This window comes from Notolepis coatsorum (genome assembly GCF_963971535.1).
Source record: "Notolepis coatsorum genome assembly, chromosome: 1".
NCBI lineage: Eukaryota > Metazoa > Chordata > Actinopteri > Aulopiformes > Paralepididae > Notolepis > Notolepis coatsorum.
In genome coordinates this window covers 234,554,390-234,572,633 of record NC_140165.1, presented here as the reverse complement: position 1 = coordinate 234,572,633, position 18,244 = coordinate 234,554,390, and the positions used below count along the sequence as shown (strand labels likewise).

At 43.0% G+C, this 18,244-nt stretch overlaps 2 protein-coding genes across 2 annotated transcripts in view; both read right to left on the bottom strand.

Moving 5' to 3' along the window:
* Window positions 1-6,077, bottom strand: part of ercc2 (excision repair cross-complementation group 2) — a 40,789-nt gene extending 34,712 nt beyond the window's left edge. The window contains exons 1-4 of the mRNA XM_084313841.1: window positions 5,940-6,077; window positions 5,631-5,730; window positions 5,438-5,515; window positions 4,969-5,031 (exon numbers count right to left, since the gene is read on the bottom strand). Of these exons, the coding sequence (XP_084169967.1) occupies window positions 4,969-5,031; window positions 5,438-5,515; window positions 5,631-5,730; window positions 5,940-5,944 (246 nt within the window). The 5' untranslated portion in view covers window positions 5,945-6,077. The remainder of the gene's footprint in view (window positions 1-4,968; window positions 5,032-5,437; window positions 5,516-5,630; window positions 5,731-5,939) is intronic.
* A 3,339-nt stretch (window positions 6,078-9,416) lies between these two features.
* On the bottom strand, window positions 9,417-17,888 carry LOC311229074 (cdc42 effector protein 3). Its single transcript, XM_084315082.1, has 2 exons — window positions 17,764-17,888; window positions 9,417-11,951 (listed from the first exon to the last, which is right to left on the bottom strand). Exon 2 carries the CDS (start codon window positions 11,246-11,248, stop codon window positions 10,301-10,303), a length of 948 nt encoding a protein of 315 aa, XP_084171208.1. The 5' UTR covers window positions 11,249-11,951; window positions 17,764-17,888; the 3' UTR covers window positions 9,417-10,300.
* Between the last annotated feature and the right edge of the window lie 356 nt (window positions 17,889-18,244).

Below are 18,244 nucleotides of genomic sequence, written 5' to 3'. Positions count from 1 at the left end.
TCTGTCCAATATAGTATTTTTTACATGGGCAGAATAATAGATAAATTATGTGTGTGGAATTACATGTTATTAGCGATCTGATCTTGTAATTCTTCCCGGTGTGGGAGTCGTGAAATGTGTTTGTTTTGATCATGTGGCTGCAAGATGTGCATGATCTACATGGGAAGCTTCCATGAATAAAAGGTTCTGGCTTTGAATACGAGTCCGCTCTGACAAGGCGGTCCTTCAGGTTTGTAGCTCTTTTATGTGTAAAACGTGGAGGGTGTTGGAAGCGATCATTTAACGTTCTATCCAATGATAGAATGTGCCAGTGTTTCATGACTGTGGACTTGATAACGTAACTAAATGGATCATAAGTAAGGACATAATTAATGGTGCCTGGTGTTCTGTTTCTTTCTTTCTTTCGGAATAGTTCTTTTCTTTCGATTTGGTTTACTGTGGCCATGGCAGAGTTAAGACACTGCTTTGGGTAGCCCTTTTCATCAAAACGTCCCAACATATTTTCACTTTCGGAGTGGAACTCCTCCTGGGAGCTACAGATACGTTTGAGTCTGTATAGTTGACTTACAGGCAAGCTTTTCTTTAAAGGCACTGGGTGGTGACTAGAAAACTGTAGGAGATTGTTTTTATCCGTTGGTTTTCTGTAGATAGTTGTGGCAATTAGGTTATTAATTTTAGTTAGTTTAACATGAATGGATTCTCGGCTCTTTTCCATACTAAAAGTGATGGATTCTACACAAGAGTTCAAATATGACAAAAAGGATGACAGCTCTATTTCGTTTCCTGACCAGACCATGAAAACATCATCGATAAATCGAACAAAATATTTGATATGGGGTCCATATAACACATTGTTGTAAATGAAGTCCTCCTCGAACTTACCCATAAATAAACACGCATAGGCGCATGCGGATGGGGATCCCATAGCAGACCCATATTCCTGTTGGTAATAGGTATTTTCAAACATAAATACATTTCTATTCAATGTAAATTTCATCAGTTCCATGATAAATTCATGTGGGGGCGTTTGGTCTGGGTGTTTCCTTAGGAAATGGTTCAAAGCTTCTAGACCAAGGTTGTGGTTAATGTTGGAATATAGCGAAGTAACGTCTAGGGTTACAAGGATATCACTGTCACCAATATTTCTGACTAAATCTAGTTTAGATAGAAAATCAGAGGTATCTTTTATATACGAGGGAAGTTTCCAAACCAGTGGTTGGATGTGGTAGTCTACAAACTTGGAGGCATTCTCTGTGAGTGACCCTCTCCCCGATATTATAGGTCGGAGTGGAGGGTCGTTTGGGCATTTGTGCACCTTGGCTAAACCATAGATGACAGGTGTGATAGGGAACTCGTCCACCAGGAATTTTGCTTCTTTTGCAGTGACCCATTTATTTTCTTCAGCTCTTTTGATTATCTGTTTCAATTCTAGGTTGTAGTTATTCCTGGGATTCAGTAAAATTCTCTTATAATATTTGGTGTCAGTTAACATCTCTTTGATTTTTTCACTGTATCTAGGCGTATCCATTATAGAGATTCCACCGCCTTTGTCACAAGCCTTAATGGTGATATTTCTATTCTTGGCTAGTTGGTCTGCAGCCTTTCTTTCGGTTTGAGAGAAGTTTTTTCTCTTGCTATTAATCAGTTGTTCGCTTTCCACAAACTGATTTTCAACTTCATCCTCTACCAGTCTACAAAAAGCATTAATAGAGTGATTGTTGACCATAGGGTTGAAAGTACTTTTGGGTCTGAACACTTTAACACTGGGATCTGGTAAGACATTGGATTCAGAATTAGCAAAAAAAGCCTTCAGTTTAACATTTCTGAAAAAACGGAACATTTATTTTTTTATAGTAAACAAATCAATTAATGGTGTTGGAACAAACGATAGTCCCTTGGTCAATACCTGTTTCTCAGTGTCAGTGAGAACGTGAGAAGAGAGGTTGAAGATGAGGTTTTCGGGTGGTGGTCTCACCACCTGCGTTGGCCCCAATTCCTCCCTCTCCCTCCCCTTGCCCCTCTTTCCCCGCCGGGTGCGGGCCACATGTCGTGTGGATCTTCCTGTTCTCTGTCGCGTAGTCTCTGCGAGGATCTTGTCGGGGGTCCGGGCTGTCTCCGCCCGAAAAAACGGCGTTGTTGTGGAGCCTGTCCCTGGGATCGCTCGCTGCCAGAGGTATCTGACCAGTCGCTGGGTGGATGGGTTTTCGTGGGGCGGGGTCGCGGTCCGCGCGTCAGCCATGGGTAGACGCGGTCGTTCTTGTAGTCGGTGGTATCCCTTCTGAATTTGGAGAGTTTCATCTCCAGTATCTCCTGTTTGTATTTGGTCATCTGGGCCCCGATGTCTTGGATAAGGGCTTCGTAGTCGGCTGTGCTGCAGGCGGCCTTGGTTTCCTCAGACTGCCGTTCGATTGATGATTTCACTGCGGGTAGCTCATCTTTGGTGTGTCTGATGATAAGTAACATCAGGTCCTTTGAGCAGTGGTTGAGTATCTCACACCATTTTTGGCAAAATTCTTCGTTCTCTCTCCCGATGGTCGGTTCCAGATGTACCCTCAGGCCTCTGGGGATCTTACCGGCCCGGTAGTATTCGCTCAATGTCTTTGCGTGAGACTCTAGTCGAGCTTCTTTTTTGTGGGTATGGAGAAGGTTGAACTTCATCTCGTTGGTGTTCAACCCCACTGGTTGAGTATCACTGGTCATGTTGTCACCGGGGACGAGGATATCGTCAATGTCCCCCGGGGCGAATGTAAAGGATTTCGCTCTTACGTCGGTAAGTTTGTTGATTTCTTCGAAAACAGACATTCTGGTCGGCAGCAAGTGGCAAAAATGAGCAATTATGGTAGAAAAGGGTAACCACTGCGCTCAGACAGGTGCGTAGTCCAATATTAATTATGCAAAAAAAGGGAGGTAGGGACCGCACTCTGAATATCGTTGTTTTTTATTTTCAAAGGACACAAAACGTTTTCAGCCATCCGGCCTTCATCAGTGTGTAAATGACAACTGTGACAAACATAACTTAAGTAGGCTGTACTTGACACCAGGTGGGAACAATCGGCAATCAGTTAACAGTTAACAGGCTAGGTTGACGTCATGATTGGTAGCAGGGCTAGATTGACAAGTAGAATACATAATATCACAATATCACAATATCACATAAATGTGTATGATGGTAATATATGAAAACACCAAATTGATACATATTACAATATTTACAGACCTGTATGGAAATAAAAAAAGACAGTACATTGGGGTGCATCAGGTTGTTAAACCGTTCATTAAACAGTGTACTAGGTTTTCTCTCTCATACAGTAGATAACTTAGGGTAGCATCTATAGGAATGGAGCCAAAATTGGACTCTTCATTCATCCCAGATGGAATACATCGATTTGAGCCGATGTCAATACAATATATAATTTAATTTACAACTCTGTATGGAACAAAAAACAGTACATTGGGGGTATCAGGTTGTAAGACCGTTCATTAATCAGTGTACTAGTTTTTTGTTTATACAGTAGATAACTTATGATAGCTAGAGGAATGGAGTCAATTATTCTGCCCATGTAAAAAATACTTTATTGGACAGACATCCCGCAAATTAAAAATCAGATTGAACGAACACAGAAGCAATATAAAGCGGACTGACATTAATTCCCCTGTGGCAAGACATTTTAACGAAATGGATCATAAAATTAATGACCTCAAGTGCATAGGTCTAGAGATGGTTTTTCTTAATAGAAGAGGTGGCAACCATGAACAACTGCTTTTGCAACGAGAATGTGTATGGATTCATCGGCTCAAATCTATGTATCCAGTTGGGATGAATGAAGAGTTCAATTTGACTCCATTCCTCTAGCTATCATAAGTTATCTACTGTATAAACAAAAAACTAGTACACTGATTAATGAACGGTCTTACAACCTGATACCCCCAATGTACTGTTTTTTGTTCCATACAGAGTTGTAAATTAAATTATATATTGTATTGACATCGGCTCAAATCGATGTATTCCATCTGGGATGAATGAAGAGTCCAATTTTGGCTCCATTCCTATAGATGCTACCCTAAGTTATCTACTGTATGAGAGAGAAAAACTAGTACACTGTTTAATGAACGGTTTAACAACCTGATGCACCCCAATGTACTGTCTTTTTTTATTTCCATACAGGTCTGTAAATATTGTAATATGTATCAATTTGGTGTTTTCATATATTACCATCATACACATTTATGTGATATTGTGATATTGTGATATTATGTATTCTACTTGTCAATCTAGCCCTGCTACCAATCATGACGTCAACCTAGCCTGTTAACTGTTAACTGATTGCCGATTGTTCCCACCTGGTGTCAAGTACAGCCTACTTAAGTTATGTTTGTCACAGTTGTCATGTAGGGGCAGGTATATATAAGATTTTTTCTTCTTCCTGTTCCTTTCGGCCATGGTATTTTTTGTGAATTATGTGAATATGTACTGTTGGACTGTGGTGATTCCATGTACGGATAAATAAAATGATGATGATGATGATGATGATGATGATTTACACACTGATGAAGGCCGGATGGCTGAAAACGTTTTGTGTCCTTTGAAAATAAAAAACAACGATATTCAGAGTGCGGTCCCTACCTCCCTTTTTTTGACAGATGAGTTACAGGCAGCTGATATGCAAGAAGAGACGTCTGCACAATCATTTGCAATATCAGAAAAGATTGTGTGTCGTACAGTGAGCATAGTGGAGATTCTCAAACTAAGAGGACTGATTTGGGACCATCTTCGCCTTTTAGATTGTAGTTCAAATTATATATAAAGATACCTGAACACTGATCTCCATTCAGGAATCCTTCTCTGGGAGGAGGCTTGATATAATATGAGCCGAGGAGAAACAAACAAGAGACTGACTCACGCCCCGAGGAGAGGAGATAGGAAAGATGAAAGATGTGATCACAACGTAGAAGATATCATCAACTGACCTTCTCGATCTCAGGAACCGTTCTGGAGCAGTAGATCAGCTTGGTCACTTCCAGAGGAAAGGCCTGTTTGAGACAGAGAGATAAAAAGAGACGAGTGAAGAAGAAAGACGGGTGAAGAAGAGAGATAGATGGAGAAGAGAGACAGATGGAGAGATTGTGTGAGTGAATGACATCATCTGTACTAACTGTGACGCATGCACTACAATTTAAACATCCATCAATGCATCATGGAGAAGGACTGCAGAGTAACAAGAGAGCTGATGGTTCCTTCTCACCCAAAACAGCCAAGTCTAGCAGCGCGGCTGCTTTCAATTAATTTCCTATGTAGAGGAGCGTCTGCAGCCACGAGCTACACGACAGGTGCTGCATACGCTCCTCTACATTGGACATTTATTGAATGCAGCCGTGCTGCTAGACTTGGCTGGAGGCGGTCGGAGCGGCCCTTTAGACACAAAGACACATAACTCACCTTCTGGTAGGCAATGATGAGGGACAGCAGTGAGATGGTCTTTCCTGTCCCTGATGGCATCTCCAGAACTCCATGGCCCTAGAGATAATCAAGAGCATTGAGACAACAACACACCTTTATTTACCACACACACACTGTGTCACTCACACACACACACGCGCACACACACACACACACACACTTCAAGTGATACCTTGGCATCCAGTGTCCTCTTGAGCTCCAGCATATAGGAGTACTGCTCAGGGTAAATGTAGTCATAAGGGAAATACACCAACAGACCCTCGATGTTTATCCTGCAATATAAAGTGACGTTATACTTTCTATGTTGATTCTCTATGTACCGGTTTACAGTTACGGGTGTAAAACTATAGGGGCAACGTTTTGCTTCAAATGGGTAAAAGTGGCTAGTGTGCAAACATTGAGCTAGATCACGTTAGCTAAGGCTACAACCATACAATCTCACTAGATTCATTTTTTCTGTCGGGGAGCGGGATTCACTTACTTCATTCTTGTGTGCGCTGTGACAGCTGCTTCTCTTAGTCAGTCACTTTCAATAACTTAAAATAATCACAGCCACAGGATAACTTTGCTGTACAGTGTACTGTACACACTGCTAGCTAACGTTACAATTCCGCATGCATCAAACACACTGACTGAGCCTAGTCGGTAGCCGTACACATTTCCGGCCAGCTGTTTTCAGAATAAAAGCAGCAACCTTTCAAAGGCATCTTGTATTTCTGTAAACAGTTAGTATAGGTTATCTGCCTTTTCCATGCTGAATTGAAATGGAAACCTTTATTACATTTATAATCAGGAATATTCTTGTCCATACAGTAAATATAAATAGAGGTATATTCACACGGGTACAGCCAGGTATTGTTGTATAAGACATATGGATACATTCTAGAAGAGTTTGATTTATACATGGAAAATAAGCTTTGTGAAATCAGAATGTTTGTTTTATAGGTCAGGCGTTTTACTCTCTACATTGTGTACATTACAGATGAAAACGTTTACAGTCCAAGATACATGAAATACATTTAAAAACTCATATTCACCACTTGTCTGGTGTTAGTCCTTGTATCAAGACATCAGTCAGTCAACTGGAGAATTAAAACATGCTCTATGGAGCTACTCATTTGTTTACATTTGTATGATCCAATTTGTATTTTGTGGATGTAAAGGTTTGTTTATGTTGATCTATGTTCGATCTATCATCGAAAAGGAAAGGACTGATCATCTTTAGAGAAATCTTTAATAGGGTGCAAACAAATCACTAACGTTCTCAACACATCAGCGTCTTCTTCAGAGTGCCTAAAGATGATCCGTGGCTCCAGTAGCTTACTTTCTGATGACTATATGGTCCGTATCTGAGTAGCACAGATCCACATCTGGACAGGTTTATGTGAACTCTAGATCTGAAGTTAGATCTATATTTCAATTGACAGTGGTTTTTTTAAGGATGTTCCAAATGGTGCATTTTCCATCTCTACAGATCAAGCTCTTCACTATACTTCAGTATTGTTAGTTTAGTTAGTAGTTAGTTTAGTTAGTATTGTATTTTGTGGTTGGAGCCTTTGTGTGTGTTTTTTGTGAGATTTTGAAGATGTTGAGAATGTGCTTAGGCTAAGGTGTTTATGTTTTTATTGTTTTTTTTGTTACTGTAATGTAATGTACTGTAATGTTGTAGGTTGTGTGTTAGGACCCCAGGAAGAATAGTCTTTCACCCATGGGTGTAGACTAATGGGGATCCATAAATAAACAAACAAACACTGATAGTAAAAGAAAAAAACAATCACAGACTGGGGCTTTAAGCTAGACTCAAAAGCATACAAAGTAATTGTTTTCCTTGGAATTAGTCTTGTACAGTAGGATGCCATTATCATAGTAAAGACTCATTGTTCCTCATCAAGTGCATTTTCTTCTTATTTTCTTTTCTAGCTCGCCTGTCCATCAACTCAGTGGAGGCAAAACATGGCTGTGTGTGTGTGTGTGTGTGTGTGTGTGTGTGTGTGTGTGTGTGTGTGTGTGTGTGTGTGTGTGTGTGTGTGTGTGTGTGTGTGTGTGTGTGTGTGTGTGTGTGTGTGTGTGTGTGTGTGTGTGTGTGTGTGTGTGTGTGTGTGTGTGTGTGTGTGTGTGTGTGTGAGAGAGAGTAGTCAGTGGTATGCAGTGGTTTATATAAGAGATGTTCCTCATGACTCACGTGTATTAGCCCAGTAGATCGATGCAACATTTTAGGGAATCGTGCACTTTACGATAAAAGCATGAAATTTGGCACACTGTTCGAAGATTTGTAGCTATAGGGCCATCGCAGATTTGTAACCATGGCAACCTCCCCACAAACACAGTCAAGACACACTACCTGCCATACCATGTTCAACACCATAATGATGACCCCCCCCCCCTCTCTCTCTCTCTCCCTCTCTCTCTCTCCCTCTCTTTCTCTCTCTCTCTCTCTCACTCATGACCTGGTCGCGCCCGCCCCCCATTGGGACAATGTGCAATTAATTTTTAATTTGTATACTGTAATCTTATATAGCAATTTGATTTTATTTGACTTAACACTGTGCAATAGTGCTCACCATTTATTTATTTAATTCATTGGAACTTTTTACTTCAGCGCTGACCTTCATTCTTTGTTTGTTGTATTGGTTGTCCTTTTTTATTGCTCTCTTTGTCCGTCAACTGACTGAGCTGCTACTGGATACCTGCATTTCCCCAAGGGGATTAATAAAGTATCTATCTATCTAACATAGTGTAGATACACATCCCACAAACACATACTGTAGTCAAGACCCACTACCTGCCAGTCAATACACATAGTATAGACACACATAGTCAAGACCCACTACCTGCCAGTCAATACACATAGTATAGACACACATAGTCAAGACACACACCTGCCAGTCATTACACATAGTATAGAATTATAGATAGTAGATACACATCCCATAAACACATAGTCAAGACCCACTACCTGCCAGTCAATACACATAGTAGAGACACAGTCAAGACACACTACCTGCCAGTCACTACACACAGTATATACACACATCCCACAAATGGAACAACCAGAACACACTCCCCACATTTACTCTTGTTTTAACTTTTGTTTATGTCTCTGATAATTGCTTTCATTAAATATGCTGTTATGCTAAAGAGTTCCCTGCCTCTGTACTGCCTTACTAGTTCCACTTTGGTGATATAACACATGGCATTTAATTGGAAATCTATAATACTACTACTACTACTACTACTACTACTACTACTACTACTACTACTACTACTACTACTACTACTACTACTACTACTACTAATAAAATAAACATGTCTTTAAGGTTCTGCATTGTACTCTGGCATGTCAGTTTGAAAACATGCATACTGAATGCAATATTAAATATGGTAGTTGATGGTTTTAGTATAATTTAGTTCCCTCAATGCCAGATATATGTAGTTGGGTAGTTGTTAGCAGGTTGTAAATATTACCACTGGATTCCTCATCCTTGTAGATGTAGGATTAGCCTCCAGAATCAAGATCCTAGGTCGTCTAGAACCCGAGTTACTGGTAAAACAACAGCAGATGGTGGCGATTTTGAAAAATGCCATGGTTACCAGGAGACAATTCTGTGATTTGTCTGCAAAAATCTTTCTTAGTCCATAGTTTGTGTGTGCGTGCGTGTGTGTGCGTGTGTGTGTGAGAGAGAGAGAGAGAGTGCCACAAATGCATTTTTTAGGACCATATTTATTTATACATGTACAGTGAAATATACAATATATAACAATTGAAGTATAGGCTACTGTGATCATGTAAAAATTTGTCAGGATTAGGAAGTTCAACGGTGAGTCACACCATGAAAAGAAAATCAGTGTTTTTAAGAAGAACAATATTTTCTTAAATCTAAGAAGCAGCACTTTTCTTATAGCATTTCATTTGCAAACAAATGAAAACTTCCCCCACCCACCCATCCCTGGTCATAGGAGACCTACTACTACTCAATGATGCAGTTCTCAAAAGCAACACTAGATGGAAGCAAAGGACAACCCTTCCTTGCATCTTTACCTTTTACAGCAAGACAGTCAAATTCAGTTGCATCATACAAAACTTATAGAGATTCTTCTTGCTTTCAAATTAATATCGGTTGGAGAGAAAGGATAATCATTGGAAGCTTTTAAGCGCTGAAATTCTATTGTGAGACAACCAAAATAAGTTGGGGCAGGCCTGCCGCCTGACCTTCCAAAGTATACAATGTAGAACTGGCCTACTTTATGTTTGCATTTGAACACCGAGTGTTTTGTATTGTTTATTCTAATCACAGAAAAGCAAAATTTTCTCAACAGTCATTACACGTCATCTTGAACAACCCGACACTTTCTGAAATATTATCCAATGTCCAGCTGAGACCATAGTAGCGTAAAGGTCTGAGCCGACTGTGATAAGGACAGGCAGTCCTGCAGTGCCTGTACATTAGATCACAGGTGGTAACTTATCTCCTGTTCCCAGGTCCGACTCCAGTCTATATATAGCTATTCAGCAGACAGATCGTTGTCCATTAACGAGTCCGTTTCAGAGTTATTCCAGAGTGGCAATGCATGGCATTCCTCCCCCTAAACCACGGTGTCATGTAAACACTGACACATATCCATAGTACCAATCTAGGCACCTTCTCTCCATAATATCCACACACCTCTCGCTTTGTGAAGTCATTTAGAGCGTTCTCTCTTATAATGACGACATCTTCTCCATCGTTCTTCCATCCCTCCTGTTGTAGTCCTTAGAACAGTTCCCTCACAAGAGTTGCAAAGCTGCACATAAACCGTGTGTATAAAATGTACTGTATGACAACAGTGACCTCTCGTTATCCTTCACAGTTCGCAGCGGTTGTCCCCCGTTTTGTAGCGGTCCATGATGCCCAGGACGTCCTCCAGGATGGAGGGGCCCAGGTCCAGGTTCAAACCCGCCATGGAGTCCGAGCGGGACACGGCGGAGGGGGACGACGGGACCGCGAGGCCCGCGGGGCGGGCGGGGCCGCAGGGCGACTCGCTCCGGTCGCTCCCCAGGTCCTCGTTGCTGAGCCCGGCGTCGGAGTCCAGGCTGAGGCCCCGCCGGGGGTCCACGGGCCCGCAGCTCTCCGACATGGAGTCCTCGGAGGACACCTCGGAGAAGGAGCCGGAGGAGGGGACGAGGATGGCGAGGGCGTACGAGATGTCCCGGCAGGGGTCGGAGGTCAGGCGGTCCACCGTGCCGTTCTCGCAGAGGGAGAAGGAGCGATGCGACGGGGCCTGCTGCTGCTGCTGGCCGTAGCCGCCGGTGTGATCGCAGTCGCTCTGGGTGTAGTTCAGCGTGTGGTGGTTCTGGCTGAGCCGGTGCTGCGTCTGCCCGCTGTAGCCCTGCGGCTGGTGGTTCTGCAGGGAGGACGGCGGGGACGGGTCGTCCAGGTGGAGGCGCGGCGGCTTGGGCGGAGCCTGCTCGTGGGCGATGAAGACGGGCATGGACACGGTGGTCTTGAGCAGCCCCGTGGAGGAGCCGTGGTAGAGGTGGCCGTTGTAGGCGTAGGGGTTCTGATTGGCCGACTCGTCCAGGTTTCTCTCCATGCTGACTGAGCGCCTGAGCGGCAGCATGTCCATCTTGCCCTGGAGGAAGTCCACGTCTCCGAACATGTCCCCCTCCCCCTCGGGCCCCACGTGGGCGCTGTGGCGCACATCCCCCAGTGGGGGGCTGATCATGTCCCCCGACAGGACGTCGCGGAGCCTCTGCCTCTTGCCCCTCTTGGGGGCTCTAGTCTTTAGGTACATGGGCGTCTTCGCCGGCATCTTGTTTCCCAGAATTCACTGTGTGAGGTGATTTCAGTCTCTCCGTGGGGGGGGGGGGGGGGTATGAGTGTGGCCCTTAGAAGGAAGGCCCCCTTCTCATGGGGTTAGACAGGTACCACCGTGGTTCAGATAGTAGATCTCGTCAAGAGTGATAACAGGGATGTAGTAGTAGCTCTCTCTCTCTCTCTCTATAGTTTGTTTGTCTCTTATCCAAACGCGGTGGAAGTGGTTAAGGAAGCGCGCTCACTCGGCGAGAAACTCTCCTTTCTCTTTTCCCTCTCTTTCTGTCAAGGCTGAGTATCTCCGGTCTGTTTTCCACACTCCTCCAAGTCGAAGTCCCAAGTATTTAGGTGGATCCGTTGCTCCCTCTGGTGAAGAACAGCCCTGGAGTCGTGCCTCAACCTCACACTGTCATGTGACCGTGGGGGAGAGGAGAAAGGCCCTGACCCCGGATCAGCTCTCCCTCCCTCTCTCTCTCTCTCTCTCTCTCTCACAGAGACAGCAGGCCAATCGAACACCGCTCTCCCCGTTCGAACACACACCCTTCTGTCTCTCCCTCCGCTCTAGTCCTCCGGAAGACGATGAAGAGGATGATGAAGAAGGAGGAGAAGGAGAAGAATACGCTCCGGCCGCCTCGCTGTCTGTTGATCCTCGTCCGTAGCTCGGAAACCTCCGGAATGTGACGACGAAACTCTAGAGAGATCTGTCAAGAAACACATAGAGAGAGAGAGAGAGAGAGAGAGAGAGTTAGATGGGAGTCAGAGGGAGGGAGGGCAAAGAGAGGGGGGGGGGGACGAAGAGAGAGAAAGGGAGAGAGTGGGTGGGACAAGAAACATTAAAAAAGAGGAAGAGAGGGAATGAGGGGAGATACAGGGGGTGAGAGGGGGGAGGAGGGAACGAGGGGGAGGGGGAGAACGGGGGTGGGGGGGGAGATGCAGAATGATTTACAGTGTCTTTTCAGGGAGCCAAAGGACAGTAGTATGAGAGGAAACACTCTCAAGAATCTCAAGTGTTTGCCAAAGAGGAGACTGCCCGCCTCGAAATTGCCCCAAAAATGTGTGTGTGTGTGTGTGTGTGTGTGCACCCGCACTGATTTGAGGTGTCTGGTTTGAGTGTGTAGTCCAGGGTACTCTTACAGTGAGTCACACAGTGAGTCCCACGTCCGGAAGAATTGGTCATGCATTCCTAAAGACCACTCCGCTTTGTGGAAACACAAGTCACGCTTGGAAAACCGTTGGTTTTAAGGGCTTTGTTTGTGAGTCTCCCCTGTCCTTGGCGTGTGCGGTGGCCTGTTATCAGTGAGACTTTCTGAAGTCTCTCCTTCCTGAAACGAGCAGAGTGGATTATGGGACAGGAGTAATCTGTCCACATAGGCCCTGTGATCTTGTGAGTCCTACAGCATGCTATGGTATATACTGTATATATATGTGAATGTTTTTAAACAGGCATACATATTCTATACGTCAATCTGAACTTCTTTACTAAATCATCTGGCCATATACCATGTCTGATCTCAGGACAGAAAGTATGTTTTATTTTGATGACAGAAAGTGATTCCGCCAGACTATCTGCCATTGTTTAAGCATAAGGGATGCCTTACTGGCTGGAGCATTACAAATGTATGATTATTGACTATGGTCTATGGTCTCTGGCAGTGGTACTCAACCTTTTTTTGTCTCAAAAGACCCCAAAGACACCCAGCCTTTTAACTCTAATTTGACTGTTCTGCTTCTATACGCCCCTTTGTAATTTTATTTGGTTGTTTGATGTGTGTTTTAATTATTTCCCTTAACTCTGTCTCTTTTCAATTTTTTCTTGTCCCCTTTCTCTGTTACCCTTCTGCCTGGTTAAATAACCAAACGAAATAATTAAAATGTACACACATTAAAGGAACATGCCAACATGATAGGACATTAGCATACTGTCTTCTCCAGAGTCAGACAAGAAGATAGATACCAATTTCCTCTCTGCATATTCAGTAGAAAGCTATCCGGCTGCAAGCTAGCATAGCTCAGCACAAATTAAAGAAAGCGGATATGGACCAGCTAGCCTAGCTGTTGAACAAAAACACCTCTCCCGGAGTTTTAAGCCAACTGTTCACAAATTTTCTGGGGAGCCCCTGGGACCCCATATTGAGTACCAGTGGTCTATTCGATTAGATTACATTACATTATATTAGATTAAAATGTATTGTCATCATACAGCACAAGTACAGTACAACGAAAATAAGTTTGGCATCCAACCAGAGTGCAAATGTAGCAGTAAAGTGTAACAGCAATGTACATGTGGTTAAACTGGGTACAAAATATACATATTAGTACTACAGAGTGTAGTGCTAATCAGATGCATGTACAGAGTTGTATTATATAAATAGAGACAGTATGACTACTACTGGCCAGCAGTGTAACAAGTAAGAGTAGGATATGTACAGATATAGATATAGTAAAGGACTATGTGCAGGTAAGTAGCTATTATGTGGTGGGAATAATGATGATGGCTATCTGTTCTGCAATTAAATTCAAATTACTTTATGTTCCATGAGTAACTCCAGCTTATGATTAAAAGCCTCATTTGTAAGACATTTCCTAAAAAACATAAAAAGGATTGCGGATTCTGAGCGATGTCATCAAAACTGTCAGCACTGATGTTTAAATCGGGAGGCAAGTCACCATTTCCTGGTCTGGTCTCACGTGTCATTCATACAAGTAGCAGTTTTTACATGTTATATGTTAATTCTCTTCACCACAGAAGGATCTAAAAGTGTGACTTTTAACATAAGAGACACCTTTGAAGTCGCTGTGTAAAGGTGAACGAGGAGGGGAAGGGAGCAGATGGCCGTGGAAGACGAGGAGACAGAGGAGCAGAGGGATCACTTGGGTATCTGATGAATGGTTGTCTTAAAGGCCCAATCAGTGATCCAAATGTCGACAAATGGGGAGCCCCCACCACCACTAAAATGAATGTTTTTATTCTCTCTAGTATATTAACTCAGCTAATATTAATATGAGGACTAACAGTGGATGTTTGTTTGTAATTGTATTTGGTGTATTTTGTCTCTGTAAACGGTTTGTTCAAAAAGCTCAAGAAAGTAGCGTATATGGATACCCCACATTAGTAGTAAGTAACACAAGTAAACTAGTGGCCCAGGTGTCAGGCTCCTCATTCACTTCCATTCATTTTGTGGACCATGTGTAAATATCATAGTTCTGAAGTATAAACAATCTACTGCTGTGAAGATTTCAATAAAGCAGACAATTCTGAGTCAACGGTAAGTGTTTGTTTTGGCATTTGATGTGTGTTTACAGATTTGTTCCAGTTGAAATATTAAAGCAGATCCGATCAATTTGTTGTAGTAGGTGTGAGTGTACTGTGTATCTTTACCCTGCATGGAATGTTCAGGGAGTTGTTACCAGGGTTACGTACTGCCTTGCTGGAAGAAAGATTGTAAACATTCTATGAAAAGTTCACAGTTGGTCAAACTACACCTCAAGTGGGAAATAGTTCCTTTACTGGTGATTTGAAAATAGCAATATTAGTTTAAAAAAAAAACAAGTACCTTTGACTCAGGAAAATATATTACACAGAATAATATTGCTCTATTGTTTGTTTATAATTCAGTATTATAGTTTATAACTATTATATTTAGACTTGGTCCTCAAAATGAATGTAAGTGAATCCGGAGCCTGACACCTGGGATGAATAGTGGCGTTTACAGCGGACGCCTTACTAGTAGATGACCTTAGATATAGGTAAGACTGCTGATAAGTTATACTAAAGCGAAGTATCCCTTTAAAGCCCCTATCAGATAAAGCAGCATACAGTAGCCTGCTCTATGGGGAACTCTCGGATGATCATCACGTCATAAAAACAACCAACTTCAATAGATAACGTTCTCAGATAAAGACATGTTTAACATTGTTCTTATCTGTCTCTACGACGTTAACGAGTCATTGATGATGACAGAGCGGAGACAAAAGCTCAGCGCTGGCTGGGTACTGGTCTCCTCCCGGCAGGGGGGCGAGGGGGAGTGATAGACGAGGCTCCAGCACGACTGACGATCAATCACATGGTAACACTGCAGACAATTTACATCTGCTGTAACGACCAGAGGTGGCGCGCACGCAGACACACACACTCAACTAATTCATGATATGATGTGAGGGGTTGTGCAACATGTTGTTCTTATTGTATTTTACTTGTAAGTTCTTCCCTGCTCCATAGCCTATGTTTTCCATTACCTAATCAATATATCTGGACCCTAATGTAAATAGCTGGAAACTGGTCATTTAATCAATTAGAGATCACCAAGCCTACACACACACATGTTCCTGTGATAGGTGTGGATTGGAATAATACTGGTATAATGATTAACATAACAGAAATGTAGGCTGCGTCCAACAATGTTTGTCTTTTATCCACATTTCATCCTTCAAAAGGTGGAATTTAGAAAATTGCTGATGATGCAGTTAGCAATTATGTAAGCCTGCAGTGCACCCACATCTGTTTCTGGTCAGTAGGCCTATGGTCTGTGTCAGTTTTACGTCACAGCCAGGTAGAAGCCTGCTAGGAGACTGTATCACAAACAGTACTGTATTTGCAAATCTGGTATGTCATAAATGTATAGATGTAGCAGTACTGTCTATCTGTATGTCGTGTATGTTATGATGAGTTGAAAATGGGGGACCCTGATGTAAACAAGACGAAAGTCTTTCTCTGGTCTGCATCCCCTTAACAATTGTATGTATTGAGCTGTACTGTACTGTTTGATTGATTGATTGAAAAGTTTATTAACAGATTGCAGAATGGGTACAGTACAGTACAGCTCAATACATACAATTGTTAAGAGGATGCAGACCTGAGAAAGACTTTCGTCTTGTTTCCATCAGGGTCCATCATTTTCAATTCATCATATGACACACACGACATACAGATAGACAGTACTGCTACATCTATACATTTATGACATACCAGATTTTCAAATACAGTACTGTTTGTGATACTAAAAAGTACCCATTCTGCAATCTGTTAATAAAATTTTCAATCAATCAATGGCAGGGTGACTGTATGGGCGCCATCGCGACTTGGACCCCTGGACCCTCTGACCTTTGATCTTGGTGGCGAGACACGCGCGGCACGCAGCCGCCACTTTCACTGCTTTCACCGCCGCCTCTGCGTCGTGCGTAATTGCGCACAACGGGCGGTTGTTGACAAAGACCGTTTGCTTGTCTGCGTGATCCTTCAGTTTTTACTATTACTAGGGCTGTTTTATAAGTCGCCAACGCCCAAATGAGCCTGTGTGATGGTTACTTTATATTGCACTTGAGCACATAATAAAACCTGTATGGAACACGCGCCCTCGAGAATCAAACACGCGACTGCTGCTGGTGGACGAAGAGGCGCAGGAGAGCTCGCCTGTCAGACATCTCACTCGGGGTGTGAAACTAACATTAATCAGCGGTGGTCTGAAGAAGAAACGGATTTTCTGAAATCAAATTGTGAAGAAGAAAAACAGATCCCTGTTTATATAGAGACGATCGCCGTCTGTCTGTCTCTCTCTCTCTCCCAATTAAATTAAATTAAAAAGGGGCTTTCTTTAACGACATGGGACACATTATGTTTACATTGCCAAAGCCAGCGTTAAAAAAAACAATCTAAACGTATCAAACTTTCAAAGCACTTATCGAAACGTTCTCTCTCACCCCCCCCCCCCCCCCTCGGTCCTTGTGTAATAGCTGGGCTCTGAGGTCATCATCCCCGAGACTCCCCGTTAACCGATTGGTACCAGTGTGGAACATATCTATCTAATCCACCCAGACAGACAGACACTGACACAGCTCGGCTATTTTAGAGGAGATTAATTTCCAAGAGAGCAGCTATGTTGGTGGCAGGAGTCAGGACACTATATGAAGTCTGTCCACAGAGACTGCTGTTGGGACAAACCCTGAGGGACTGAGGGACAAAACCTGAAAAACATTTTCAACGTTGACTCCAATAAAGTTTTCTATAGACAATCAGTTGCATCTTAGGTTTGTATGTTGCGCACAGCAACACGCTGACTCAGTGCGTCTCTGTAACGGGACGTAATATATCACAACGCTACTTGTAATCCTAGACACTTTAATAAAACCCATCACACCCCAGATCGTGTAGAAGGCTACATTGCATATTAAATCCATCATCATAACACAGATCGTGTTGTTGTAGGCTGTATAATATTGTATCTGACTGTACCGTCTGCCGTATAGACGTGCCCATTTACGCACATTGCGCACTTAAAATCACTGCTGTCAAGCGCGCTTAATTGTATTGGCAAGCAAAATGTTTGGCCTTTTCCCCTCTTTTTGTCAGTGGAATAATGGAAAACAATAGGTCTATTCAACAGGTAGCCCTGCCTGTGTCCGTGCGTCTGTTACTGACCGCTGACCAGATGGACGCCCATTGAAAGTGTCACAACATGATTTCAAAAGTAGCCCACCATGCCTACAACAACAAATGCTGCCAATGTATATACTTGCCTATTTCGTCGTTTATTATTCCAGCACGGAAAGAATCCCCGTAGTGTTGTGTTGAAAGTAAACGCCGTGTTGTCCACCGTTATTAGACGTCAGCTTGCCCCGTTCGTCCTCGGAGCTGCAGGTAAACCTCTTAACTGTCTGTTCCTGCTGCAGGTTTCTGGAGCCGCCGGGCAGCGCGCAGGAGAGGGGGCCCGGAGGGAGGGGCGCGCTCCGCTCCTGGAGGAAGAAAGTGAAAGGGGATCGGCTTGGGGCGCGTGGTTTATGATGGGCGCGCGCAACGTTTCAAGTTTTCAAATGTTCAAAGTTTTGTTTTTTACTAAAACACAATGACTCTATATACAACCAATAGTATTGAAACAATAAAGTACAAATGCAAGCTTTTTAAAATGCAAAAATGCAAGAATGAGGTAGGGATGTCTGCAAATGTTTTTGTAATAAATATATACAAGAATTGTGGACTATATATAGAGACACAAATGTT